General features: G+C 46.0%; 1 protein-coding gene across 4 annotated transcripts in view; it reads right to left on the bottom strand.

The window, feature by feature from the left end:
* Window positions 1-14,119, bottom strand: part of Siae (sialic acid acetylesterase) — a 100,991-nt gene that overhangs the window by 6,305 nt on the left and 80,567 nt on the right. For all 4 annotated transcript variants that reach the window (XM_052756942.1, XM_052756927.1, XM_052756934.1 and 1 more), the window contains 3 exons: window positions 13,016-13,125; window positions 12,364-12,497; window positions 1,699-1,856 (listed from right to left, as the gene is read on the bottom strand). In XM_052756942.1, coding sequence (XP_052612902.1) covers window positions 1,699-1,856; window positions 12,364-12,497; window positions 13,016-13,125 — 402 coding nt within the window. The remainder of the gene's footprint in view (window positions 1-1,698; window positions 1,857-12,363; window positions 12,498-13,015; window positions 13,126-14,119) is intronic.

The following is a 14,119-nucleotide window of genomic DNA, read 5'->3' as shown; positions in this document are numbered from 1 at the left end:
GGAAAGAATTTCTGGGTATGCAGAAAGATCACAAGTTCAAGGCCAGTCTGGACAACACAGTGAGGTCCTGTCTCAAAATGCAGAAAGAAAGAAAGAGAGAGAGAGAGAGAGAGAGAGAGAGAAAGGAAGGAAGGAAGGAAGAAAGGAAGAAAGAGGAGGGGAAGAAGGAGAAGGAAGAGGAGAAGGAGGAAAAAAGAATAGGCAAAGAAAGAGTAGGAAAAAGAAGAAAGAGAGGAGGAAAGAATAAAGTTGTAAAAGTCAATGATCAGTGGCTAGCGACCTTAAGAACAACAGTGAGTCATAACAAGATGAAGCTCTGACCTTCACTGGGTTTAGAACCTTACGGGAAGAGAGGGCTAAAAAAAGAGAGAGGAGGGTGGAGTGTAAGGGAACAGACAGGACTACTGGGTGCAGCTTAGATGTACTATGTATCAGCCATCTCTGCTGGGATGTGCTGCAACAACCCAAGCCTAGGACAGCTAACATCTATTGCCTGCCTGAAAGCCATTCTTCACCTGATCAGATGTCCATCATCTGGGTCTGTCTGCCTTTTATTTGTTCATTCAATTAATATTATCAAGTTCCTTCTCTCATCTAAAGGTCATATATCAGGTTCCATTTCACATTTGAAGTCCTGTACCCTACAGCTAGTATGCAGTATTCATTGGTGCTAACAACGAAAGTGCCACCCTTCCCTGAGTCCACATAGAATTCCATGGCCTACTTTCACCGAAGGTGATTCTAGCCATGATTTAGTTTAGTGAGTCAATGTAAGCGAAAGTGACTTGTGTGATATGTTTTACGTTGTCTGGACACAAGCCCAAGTCATTTTAGAAGAGGGGACCTCAATTGAGAAAATGTTCCCACCAGACTGGCCTGTGGGAAAGCGGTGGTGCATTTTCCCCATTGATAATTGATGTGGGAGGGCCCAGCCCATTGTGGGCGGTGCCACCCTAGGCTGGTGGTCCTGGGTTCTATAAGAAAACATGCTGAGCAAGCCATGGGGAGCAAGCCAGTAAGCAGCACATTCCTACATGACCTCTGCATCAGCCCCTGCCTCCAGGTTCCTGCTCTGCTTAACTCCCTTTGATGATGGACTGTGATGTAGAACTGGATGCTGAAATAAATCCTTTCCTTTCCAAGTGGTCTTGGTCATGGTGTTTTGTAACAGCAATCGAAACCTTCACTAACACACGTGGCTTCCGGATGGCAGCACTTACTTCCCAATATCAGACTTAAAAGTAATGATGGAAGATAAACTCGGAGACTCACTTCTTTAGGGATGGTACTGGGGCTCGAACCCAGAGCTTGGGACACATTAGATAAGCACTCTATCACTAAGCTACATCCTAGATCTTCGGAGACTTTTGCTCTGGACCTGTGAACAACTATAATGAGCCAAGTCTCCACTGCGCTGCTCTGATTGAATGTGAGCATGACATAGGTTTTTGTTGTATCGAAGCACTGAGGGAGGGGCCAAGGGGTCTTGTTAGGTGGGGTGGTGAGGGTTTCTGGATTGGAGGAGGGGGTGTGCTTTGGTTTGGATTACCGCAGCACATCCCAGCAGAGATGATTGATACATAGTACGTCTAAGCTCCAACCCACAGTCCAATCCATCCCATTACAAGTGAATGCCACAGTGAAAGACAACAGGCAAGAACATTCACTGCTAACGCAAGGCTGAAGAGGCAACCATACCTGCCGAAAGGGGAGTCCCTGTCACAGAGATCCATAGCAACAGCCATGAAAGTATTGGGCATCCTCAGGTTGGGGACAGTGCCAAAGTCTGCTGTCTGATGCCAGCGGATCTCAGGAAACCCATCATCTGACGTCTTCATCAACGTGTACGAAGACAGCTGGAAGAGAAAGACGCTGTCATTCTTACTGCACTGGACTCCTGGATGCTGACACTCCACACTGGACGCTTCTCACTGACACTCCTCACTGGACGCTTCTCACTGACACTCCTCACTGGACGCTCCTCACTGACACTCCTCACTGGACGCTCCTCACTGACACTCCTCACTGACACTCCTCACTGGACACTCCTCACTGGACACTCCTCACTGTCACTCCTCACTGGACGATCCTCACTGTCACTCCTCACTGACACTCCTCACTGGACACTTCTCACTGGACACTCCTCACTGGACACTCCTCACTGACACTCCTCACTGACACTCCTCACTGACACTCCTCACTGGACACTCCTCACTGTCACTCATCACTGGACGATCCTCACTGTCACTCCTCACTGACACTCCTCACTGGACACTTCTCACTGACACTTCTCACTGACACTCCTCACTGGACGCTTCCACTGACACTCCTCACTGACACTCCTCACTGACACTCCTCACTGGATGCTTCTCACTGACACTCCTCACTGGACGCTTCTCACTGACACTCCTCACTGACACTCCTCACTGACACTCCTCACTGGATGCTTCTCACTGACACTCCTCACTGGACGCTTCTCACTGACACTCCTCACTGACACTCCTCACTGGATGCTTCTCACTGACACTCCTCACTGGACGCTTCTCACTGACACTCCTCACTGGACGCTTCCACTGACACTCCTCACTGGACGCTTCCACTGACACTCCTCACTGGACGCTTCTCACTGACACTCCTCACTGGACGCTTCCACTGACACTCCTCACTGGACACTCCTCACTGACACTCCTCACTGGACACTTCTCACTGACACTCCTCACTGGACACTCCTCACTGGACACTTCTCACTGACACTCCTCACTGGACGCTTCCACTGACACTCCTCACTGTCACTCCTCACTGGACGCTTCTCACTGACACTCCTCACTGGACACTCCTCACTGACACTCCTCACTGGACGCTCCTCACTGACACTCCTCACTGGACACTCCTCACTGGACACTCCTCACTGACACTCCTCACTGGACACTCCTCACTGACACTCCTCACTGGACGCTCCTCACTGGACGCTCCTCACTGGACGCTCCTCACTGACACTCCTCACTGGACGCTTCCACTGACACTCCTCACTGTCACTCCTCACTGGACGCTTCTCACTGACACTCCTCACTGGACACTCCTCACTGACACTCCTCACTGGACGCTTCCACTGACACTTCTCACTGGACACTCCTCACTGGACACTCCTCACTGACATTCCTCACTTGACGCTTCCACTGACACTCCTCACTGGACACTCCTCACTGACACTCCTCACTGACACTCCTCACTGGACACTCCTCACTGGACGCTTCTCACTGACACTTCTCACTGACACTCCTCACTGACACTCCTCACTGGACGCTTCTCACTGACACTCCTCACTGGACACTTCTCACTGACACTCCTCACTGGACGCTCCTCACTGACACTCCTCACTGACACTCCTCACTGACACTCCTCACTGACACTCCTCACTGGACACTCCTCACTGGACACTCCTCACTGTCACTCCTCACTGGACGCTTCTCACTGACACTTCTCACTGACACTCCTCACTGGACACTCCTCACTGACACTCCTCACTGGACGCTTCTCACTGACACTTCTCACTGACACTCCTCACTGACACTCCTCACTGGACGCTCCTCACTGACACTCCTCACTGACACTCCTCACTGGACACTCCTCACTGACACTCCTCACTGGACGCTTCTCACTGACACTTCTCACTGACACTCCTCACTGACACTCCTCACTGACACTCCTCACTGGACACTTCTCACTGACACTCCTCACTGGACGCTTCTCACTGACACTCCTCACTGGACACTCCTCACTGACACTCCTCACTGACACTCCTCACTGGACACTCCTCACTGGACGCTTCTCACTGACACTTCTCACTGACACTCCTCACTGACACTCCTCACTGGACGCTTCTCACTGACACTCCTCACTGGACACTCCTCACTGACACTCCTCACTGGACACTTCTCACTGACACTCCTCACTGGACGCTTCTCACTGACACTCCTCACTGACACTCCTCACTGGACACTCCTCACTGGACGCTTCTCACTGACACTCCTCACTGGACGCTCCTCACTGACACGTTGCTTCTGCTCCACTGTTTCATCCAAATATTTACTCAAGTATTTTCTCAGCCTTTCAGGGTCTTTCCAAAGGTGGAGGACATAGTCTCCAACAGCCGCCTGGCCTCTTACAATGTATTGCAGGTCTTATTCTTCCTCCCACTCAATCCAGGCTCGCCCTGTGGTTTGCTGATCAACAGAATGCAGCAGAATTTTTATGCAGCTTCTGAGTCATTGCCCAGAGGCCTTTGCTTCTGGCTTCATGTTCTTAAAACCATACACTGACCATGAGAGGGAAAAAAATGTCCAGCTACTCTGCTGGAGAAATTGTAAATAGAGGAGGCTTTGGACAAATTATGGAGACAGCTAGAAACAGCAGCTGAGGGGTCAGTCATGTGAATTCTAGATCCTGTAGTCAAATTATGGCCACACAAGCAAGTCTCACTAACAACACACATGACAGAAATGAACCATCCCGACTTGGCTCAGCCTAGCCATCCCATGGAATATGAGTGGATACAGTAACATTTTAAGCTACTGATCTAGAGTAATTTGTTACAAAGGGATAGGGAACTGGTAGAAGAGTATGCAGCCTAGCGCTGGCACTTCAGAGAAGCAAAAAAGAATCCACCCTGTATATGGCAAGTTGCAAAACCACCCCAAGTCTTCATTCCTTCTCATAGCCACACCTCTTGAATGTGACTCTGCAGTTCCTCCTATTACAAGAAACTGTATTTCTCAACCCGTTGATTCTGAGTTCAGTCATGAGGCTTGCTTTGGCCTTTCTGGAAGCTGAGATTAATTAATATGCCTAGCCTAGGCTTCAGTAGGCCTTGCCTGGTTCTTCTTGTGTTTCCGTACTTCTGGTATCACCAAGAGAGGAATGTGGCTGGGCTAGCCTACTGCTCTCTAGACAAGGATGAGAACTGTGGGACAGAGCTGCCCAACTAACAAGTCCAGCTCGGCTTCAACTGGAGCTGAGGCCTGGCTAAGCCACAGAGCTCTGACGAGCCCAAAGGGGCCGAGACAAGATCAACCAACCCCCAGGTTCCTCGGGTATGTGAACTATAACATAAAAGTTATTCTGAGGCATGGGATTTGGAAGTGGTTTGTGACAAAGCAGTAGCTGCCTAGTGCAAGTACTTTACAGCTTTGCTGAAGGGACAGATCCGAGCATAACAAAATAAAGGTAATAGGCAGCCACATACAATAGTATGGATTGAAAGCTAAATTGGTGGTACAGCAATTTGAGTGTACATTTCAAACAGACAGTGATTACTATTGTACAAAGATGTACTATATTTAGGAATTTAAAAAAAAACCAAAAAGGTAACATATAAGAGGCCATCCAAGGAGCTCTGCTTGGATGAAGAAGAAATGCTTCTTGAAGAATTGCTGTTTTGAGAGAGGGTGCAGACCACCTGGGTAGGGAAAGACAGCTGGCCAAGGGTGGGAACATGGTTGCTATTTGATTCTGTGAACAATGAGAACCACTTAGGATGTGGTAGCTTCACAGCACTGTGGCTCAACTCCTCTGAACTGAGAACTGGAAAATGGTCAGCCTTAAAGGAATTTCAGTTCAGTGAGTGTCACTGAAACTGCTGACAGAGTAAAGGCAAGTTGTAAAGATAGCATGGTGACCGGACAGAGAAACTGACAGGCCATGAAGCATTTCGACATTTGTTGCCTACCTTGGAACTTGAATAGCCACAAAAGTGCACATATTCAAGAACTGGACCCCAGTGCTGTTAAAGAGGTGGAAGAATCTTGAAGAAATGGGCCTAGTGGAAGGAAGATAGGTCCCTGGGAAGTCCATTTCAAAGTGGATATTAAAACACCAGTCTCTTTCCCCAGCCCTTTCCTCCAAGTATCATCACGTGAACACGCTCCTCTGACACACGACCCCACAATGGTGACAACAAGGCCAACCAGACACAGACTGGAATCTCCGACCAAAACAAGCCTTTCTTCTTTTAAGTTGGCTTGTCTCCGGTACTCATTATGGTGGCACAAAGCTTAATGTTTCTATTAACATTAATACACACAGATATAACACACAGATAATAACATTAAGACACACAGACACACACACACACACACACACACACACACACACACACACACACACACACGGAAGCCAGACCTATCTAGAGGGGTAATCATGGGAACAGGATGCTCAGGAATGAAACAAACCCACAGGACCAGGCAGCCAACTAGGCATCGGGTCCAAAAGAAAGCATTAGGTGCATAGTAACATTTGGATGGTCTCCTTGGGATCTAGGGCAGCTCACCAAAGACAACTAGAATGTGTGGAAAACACTGTTCCAGAAAGAGCCTGTGAAGAGTCCACAGCTGGTGTAGGGTCAGTTCATTCATTCATTCATTCTCTTTTTTTTTTTTTTTTTTTTTTTTGGTTTTTCGAGACAGGGTTTCTCTGTGTAGTGTTGCGCCTTTCCTGGAACTCACTCTGTAGTCCAGGCTGGCCTTGAACTCACAGAGATCCGCCTGGCTCTGCCTCCCGAGTGCTGGGATTAAAGGCTTACGCCACCACCGCCCGGCCTCATTCATTCTCTTAATGAATGCTCACTCCATTCATCAGGCAGCAACCTCACCAAGAAGATAGAGTGGGGAACAAAACACAAAGTTGCAATTTTTTCACAAGATTACATTCCAGAGGAGAGACATGACAATAAACAAAATAAGATACATGTGATAACTCACTTTATCACCAAGAAAATAATAGGTACACTGGAAAAAAACATATACTTTAAAAAGAGAGAGTCCGAGGCTGAACAAAGACAGCAGCACAAGAGCGCAAGCTATGTGGATATCAGAGCAGTTTAGGAAGAATTGGAAGATGGCACACACTAACCCATATCCTTATCTGGTATATAACCCTGTGGTGGGGGCCTGAGGCTTGCTTCTAACCAGCAGACTATGGTAATGGGATGTTATTCCTAGGATCACGTCCTGTCACACGGCCAAGAATGCATGTGCAGATGTAATGTCGCCAACCAGCTGACTTCAAGATCACCAAAAGGAAAGGAATCTTGGTGAGCCTGACCAAGTCAGGGGTGCCCTTTCAGAGAAGGTGGAGTCATGGAGTGGCCCCTGCTGCCTTTCAGGAACCCAACTGCCATAAGTCCCAGAGAAGCTTCAGGGAAATTAATTTTGCCCACAATCATGGGGGCTTAGACGAGAACCCCAAGTCTCAGAGAAGACCCCAGCTCTGCCTGACCCCAGGATCCAGCTAAGGCACCTGTGCCAGGCTCATATCACAAGGGAACGGTGAGATGATAAATAAATATATGCTGGATGGTTTTAAGCTGCTAAATATAGTATTATGCAGCAAGAGGAAATGGAGTAGAGAAAATACTTCGCAGGCAGGAGAAAAAGAAACTGTTGGGAATTAAAGTCAAAGTATGCCTGGTGTACCTAAGGAAAAAAAAAATCAGACAAGCAGTGTGCCTCACATGGAACAGACAGAGAGCATCAGGAAGTGAGGCCGGGGTAATGGGGGCAGAACATACATGGCCTTCTTGGCATTAGTTGCAAGTCAAGGAGTGGGGGGCACACAAACCTTGACTAATTCATTAAGAATATCCTAAAGAGGAAGAGTCAATGGAGAAACAAGAAGGAAGGCTTTGACAGGAGACAGTAAGTCAAGGGAGAGTCTTTGGCTAGTGAAGGAGCGCTCGGGGTAAGCGGTAAGTGCTCTAGACCCAAACAGTGAGCAATAAACAGGACTAACTACTTCGTGCTGGACGTTGATATGCCCCTAGCCCTGCAAAGAACAGGGGCTCCTGAGAGATGCTTTACCTAATCAAAGTGCTGAGAACAAATGACCAGTGAGTGCCCAGCCATCCATTCGATGCCTATACCTCCCCTCCAAAGGTCAGGGCACACTGAGGAAGGAGGGAGAAAAGAATGTAAGTGTCAGAGGAAGGGTAGGCCTTAAAGGTATGGACCACTAACTTCTAGACATAACGCAACTAGTATACTCGAATCCACAACCACTGTGATTACCTGCACAAGACCGACACACGATACCTGTCATGAAAAGGGGAGGGGCTCATGGAGTCCCCGCCCCAACCCCTCCCTGAGGATTTGTATGCAGCTAATGATTGACGAGAGAGGGAGAAACATTTCCTCCAGTGAGGAAGCTACTGGTAAGGTATCTATGTTCCTGTTAACAAACCTTCACCCATGATCCTACACTGGGACACACACACACACAAGGAGAAGAGGAGCTACCTGGAAAGGAGAGGAAGATTAGCAGGAGAGGGAGGGGGACAAGAGAGAGTAATGGGGTGAATATAACCAAATTGCTTATATACATGAAGAAGATGTCTTAGTGAAACCTACCATTACATATAACTACTATACAGCAATAAAAGATCACAGGAAAAGGAAGAAAATGCCTTAGCACCACTGTGACACATGTGTTCCTGCTGGTTTGTTCTTTCTGAGTTTCCTGGCATTTTCTGATGATTTAGACAGATCTTATTCTCAGCCCTAGTTCCAGCCAATGAAAGACATCAGCCTACTCTCATTCTCACAAACCATGATCTAACAGTAAGTCAGGCCACAGTCTGGCCAGCATCCAAACTGCCGTCTGACTATTTCAAAATGCCTGACCCCACCAGAGAAGCTACGTTCCTCACAGACTGTTCCACCCAGTCCTACTCATCAGGAAAAAAACAAAACAAAACAACAACAACAACAAAAAAAAAAACCATGACATCATCCCTATATGCCCAGATGAAACTTTAAGGATGTTTTCTGCTTCACGAGTGACGAGCACAACATCAGAAAAAACAGAGAAAGGTTGAAACCGTGACAAGAGCCTGACTGGCACAAAATTAAAGGAACATTCCAGTTCTCTTGTTAGGATTCTGCTATGCAAATCTGTCTTAACACAGGAAATGATGCCCCGTGCTCTGCAGCAGAATCTCATAAAAATGTAAAGAATGAGGCTAGAGGGACAGTTCAGCCAATGAAGGACTTGCACGGAAAGTGTGATCACCAGAACACACAAGCCCCCACTGTGGAAACACAGGCAGGGTTCCAGGCTCTGAGAGACCTCATCTCCAAAAGTGATGGACAGCGCGTGAGGAACCATACCCAAGGTTGTCCTCTGGCCTCCCACATGCATGTACATGTACCTGTACAAACGCACACACATACACACTCTAATGAGTCATCCAACTTCTTTCAATGCAAGGACTGCAAATGGAACCATATGCACCAGCCAGTGTCATAATAGCAACAAAGCCCCTGGAAACAGCATTAAAGTTCAACAGGCAGACCTGCTACGGTCAGCCCTTCCAGCCAAAGGTCTTTCCTCAAAATGGCAGTCTGCTGGGAATTCCTTCAACTGTCCAGTTTCATGGACCACAATACTGCACACTGGCCACGTGGGGGCACCAGCATACTCCACACCCAAATGCAAGGCTTGTGTTTTTCCTAATCTGAAGTACAGTGGAGCGTGGTTCAGTCTCCCGTGGTGCTTCTTACAAATACGGAGGTTAATGAAGACATAAAACTGCCAAACAAAAACCCACAAAACTGATCAAATTCAGAAGATGTTACAAGTAACAGGGGAGTTTTCAATCTGTTCCTCTAAGGTTCCTTTTAAATGCCCAACCTCCAGATCTTCTCTCTTTCCTGCTTCCAGACACCTCTACCAGTAACTCAAGTACCCCACCAGCTCTGGTCTCTTCCACAGCGCTCCAGTCCTGTATCTCTAACTGTGCTCTTCACCATGGCGTACTTCAAACTCCATACTTCATCTCTCATAACAAGACAGCTATGATGTCCTGACTTTGCAAAAATAATAAATGCTAACATCCAGCATGTTTTCATACAGATTAAGTTATACACTGCTTAAAATAAGAAAGATGTTTGGCAAATTGTTCAAAAGCACACAGCTCAAGGAGTGTCATGGCGCGAGTTGGAATCCCAGATGTGTAACTCCAGACCCAGGTCCTAAACCACTGTGTTGGGTTGTCATGTTCAGCATTTCCCTTTGAGTTCACATACTTACAGAAATACATATGATAATATTACAAGTAATCAGCACATTTTTGTTGGTGATGAAGTTAAGGCTAAAGAGTAAGGGAATTCTATAAACTAAAATTTAAGAGGAAAGACCAGGTGCCATGTTTATAAGTATCCAGTGCATATTTTTTTTTTTTTTTTTTTTTTTTTTGGTTTTTTTGAGACAGGGTTTCTCTGTGTAGCTTTGCGCCTTTCCTGGAATTCGCTTTGGAGACCAGGCTGGCCTCGAACTCACAGAGATCCACCTGCCTCTGCCTCCCGAGTGCTGGGATTAAAGGCGTGCGCCACCACCGCCCGGCTAAGTGCATATTTTTTATTTGAATTAGAGTTAGTCACCTTCAAACAACCAAGCACACAGGCTGAGAGAGAAGCAGTAATACAGACCTGGATACAAATATAAAAAAGAAAATAATCATTAAGCCAGTTAGGTGAAAGAAAGTCAATAAAGACCTTTTCTCAAAAACAGGGTATGGCTCTGTGGGTAAAGCACGTGATACGGAAGCATGAATACCTGCGATCGGATCCACAGAACCTACACAAAGCCAGGCTCAGCAGCACACACCTGTGACTCCAGCATTTCCACAACAAGAGGGGAAGCAGAAACCAGAGAGGCCCCCAGAAGCTTGTGGACCAGCTGACCCCGCTTATACAGCAGTAAGCAACAGGAGCCTGTCTTAATCACGGTAGAAGGTGAGGACTGGCGCTCATCCTCTGACCTCCATACACACACTGTGGAATACACATACACACACACCACACAAACACACATACACAGAAGGCCTCTTAAGGAGAGGTAGGATATAAGAAGACAAGACACATGAGATAGAAGAATAATGAGATGAAAGTATCTACAGTTCACAAGGTGACATCTGAACCATGACAGTGGCCACTCCACTGATGGCTGACCCTTCTTTTCATTACACCTAAACTGTGTAATTTCCTAGTTCATGATAACCAGAACTACCTCTGCTCAAAAGTCTAGGCATTAGATAGGTCGTGAGCACACTTTTGAACTTGACCCATCTGTTTATTCCTTTAATCTAAGGATGAAAACAGAATATTTCTGACTAGCTTCCTCTAACCGAAAGCACAGCTTCTTTTCTTGACAATGTTTTCATTTTATGTAGTAAGCCATTATTTAAAGGGCACCAACCAACTACATACTAGAAATACAAAACTGACCCCCCAAAAACCACAGCCACCTATACAACTACACGTAAACAAAACAAGAGCATAAGCAATTACTAAGAAATGTTTTATCTGGGAAAAGGGCATCTAACCCAGACTCAAATAGTCACAAATACTTTCCTAAAATCCAGGCTAAGACCATACTAGGAAAACATAAAAAAGAAAAATGGTGTCAAACAGAGAGTGTGCATGATGTTTGGAAGACAGAGAATATGGGTACAGGGGATAACAGCAAGTCGGGGAAACAGTGGAGAAGTAAACGTGATTGGCTGGTTGACCAGGGTGTGAGTCGGTCTAGTGAGGCAGCAGAGCCAGCCTTAGCCAGCTGGGAAATGCACAACCCTGCTCAGCATGGGACAGTCCACATTCCCACACATAGTTGCTAAAGGTACACATTTACACAAATTCATAATTTTAACAAGAAATAGGGATGTGGACAAAGCCTTTGGTGGGGTATATCTTTTGACCCAGCTGTTTCCTTTCTGGGAGTTTATCTTATGGCAATAATTATGCTACAAGGAATCTGGCTTTCAGGAAAATAACACAGCCTGTAAGAGCAAAGTAAGAGAAACCAGCTAGTGCCTATCCATTAAGAACTCATGTATATACGTCATAATGCATCCATATTTCAGACTACTCTGTCTGTAATCATGACAAATCATATTGAAGAATATTATTTATTGGCATGAAAATGCTTACAATAAGCTATGAAGAGAAACAACAACTATACACAAACAGAAGTATACTTTTCTTTTTCTTGGCTTCTCAATCATTTTAGCTTTATGGTGGTGGTGGTAGTTGGGATTTTTTTTGTTTGGTTTTTGTTTGGGAGTTTATTTCATCTTTTAAATTTTTTTCCAGTGAAACTGGGGTGCTTTTATAATAAGAAATACTAGTTGTTTATTAACATTTTTAAAGATTTAATCACCTCCTCGGGAAACTCATATGAATGAAGAGTTATATACAGTTAGGTGCTAGCACACTGTGAAAGTAAAAGTGGGTATGCAAATTCCTGGACAGTGATCTGCATAGCACACACCCTCCACACATGCCCATAAACAACCTTCCTCTGAACACAGACCTGGACAAATCCAAATGGGAAGAAACGCTCCGTCTGCCCCTGGGAGCCGGAGTGGAAGTTCTGACGCCAGTCTTCAATGAGCGCAGGGAACATGCACGAATACAGGTCTCTGTTATAATTTGCATTGGCCTCCCCTAAAAAATCGCCAAAATTGTGAGGAGTTTGGTGTAGATTTTTAAAATGCCTTACATTCTTCTCCTCCCCATCCATGCCCTGAGGTAGCGGTCTCAAGACTGGCATCATCACTTGCTGTGGCCAGAGGCTTTGAGCGTGGCTCCCTCTCTCTTTCTGGAACTCTAGGACCATAACAGAAATGAACTATAAGTGTGAGCTAATCTGCTAAAAACAGGCCACCCGAGAATCACGATGCCCACCACACAGTCCCCAATCAATGGTTAAGAGAGACAGGCCATCCTAGGTCTTCTGGCCACCGGATAACTTAACAGGTTAAGAGATCCCAGATAAAACTAGCTGAAGCAGCACAGATAGAAACACCCTGTTAAATAAATAAATAATATATATAATATTAAATAAATAAAATAAGTTAAATAAATAAAAATATAAACTTACTGGGCTTTGAAGCCATTAACTTCTTGGGGCATTTTGTTACACAGCAAAAGCTAACTGACACAATGGAGAAGGGCAAGCTCACCCTGGTACCACACCACCCCTTTCAAAGTCATGTTCTGCAGTGGATGGATCATGGCATTCCAGAGGACAGAGTGCTTTACGGGTCCAGCCACAAAATAAGGTGGAACAAACCTGAAATGGGCAAGATGAACATGGTCACCAGATCAGCCTACCCACGTTCACTTGGACAAACCTTGGATGAAAACAGCACATTCCATTACATTTCATTTGAAAACATGGGGACATCTTGGAATTCTACCTCCAGGCTCTTCTGAGTCAGTTCTGTGGGAGTCCACAGTGAGCCGTGCAGATTTCCAGATCAGGCCATTAAAGCCAGAGGGAGGGCTGGTTTACAGGCAATAAATTCAGCTAACCACTACTCAGTAGACAAGCCACTTAGACTAGCTTAAGTGTTTTGCTTTTGTGAGTAATGCCATGATTACCTTCCATATAGCTAACCCAATGTATATACGTACGCTTAATTCTTTTTGCAAGATAAACTCCCAGCAACAGCATTACTGAGTCAAAAAAAATTTTTTTTAACTTTGGATATGGTCCCAAATTTCTCTGTGGAACACATATCTGCATCTGACTTTGCAGTAGCTTCTGTGAGAATCCCCACTTTTCCACACTGCTCGAGTCCTCGCTCCCACTCCTCAGAGATCTGAAGGCCCTGGCTTCGAAGCCCACCACATGCGAGGTAAGCCTCTCCCTCCTACTCTACTAAAAGCCATTCTTTTTGTCCAACCTTAATGTCTCCACCCCACCCACACCCAGGCAAGCCTGTATCCAAATATCCCAACCGTACTAAGCAAAGCTCTCCTCCTCCCAGAAGCCTTCCCGGAGTGAATGAGACCGTGCTCCCAAAAGTGGGGCGCATACCATTCATCTCCATTTGCGTACAGTTTTATTTGTGGTTTTTTTGTTTGTTTTGTTTTAAACTAACTAGGTCTTTCTCTCACCAAATATTCTTCCCACCCAGCTTTTCCCAAGCAGGCTTTCATACTCAGCACACTAATATATTTTTAAATATATATTTATACATTCCTTCGTGTCTGGCTGTTTGCTCTTGAGGCACGACAGCACAGTGGCCAGAAGGAACCCAGGCGCTGCAGCCAGATTAGCC

The sequence above is a fragment of the Peromyscus californicus genome, unplaced genomic scaffold, assembly GCF_007827085.1.
Source record: "Peromyscus californicus insignis strain IS unplaced genomic scaffold, ASM782708v3 Scaffold_11__1_contigs__length_118956290, whole genome shotgun sequence".
Lineage (NCBI taxonomy): Eukaryota > Metazoa > Chordata > Mammalia > Rodentia > Cricetidae > Peromyscus > Peromyscus californicus.
Note: the sequence above shows the minus strand (reverse complement) of the source record. Positions and strands in the feature narration are given on the sequence as shown.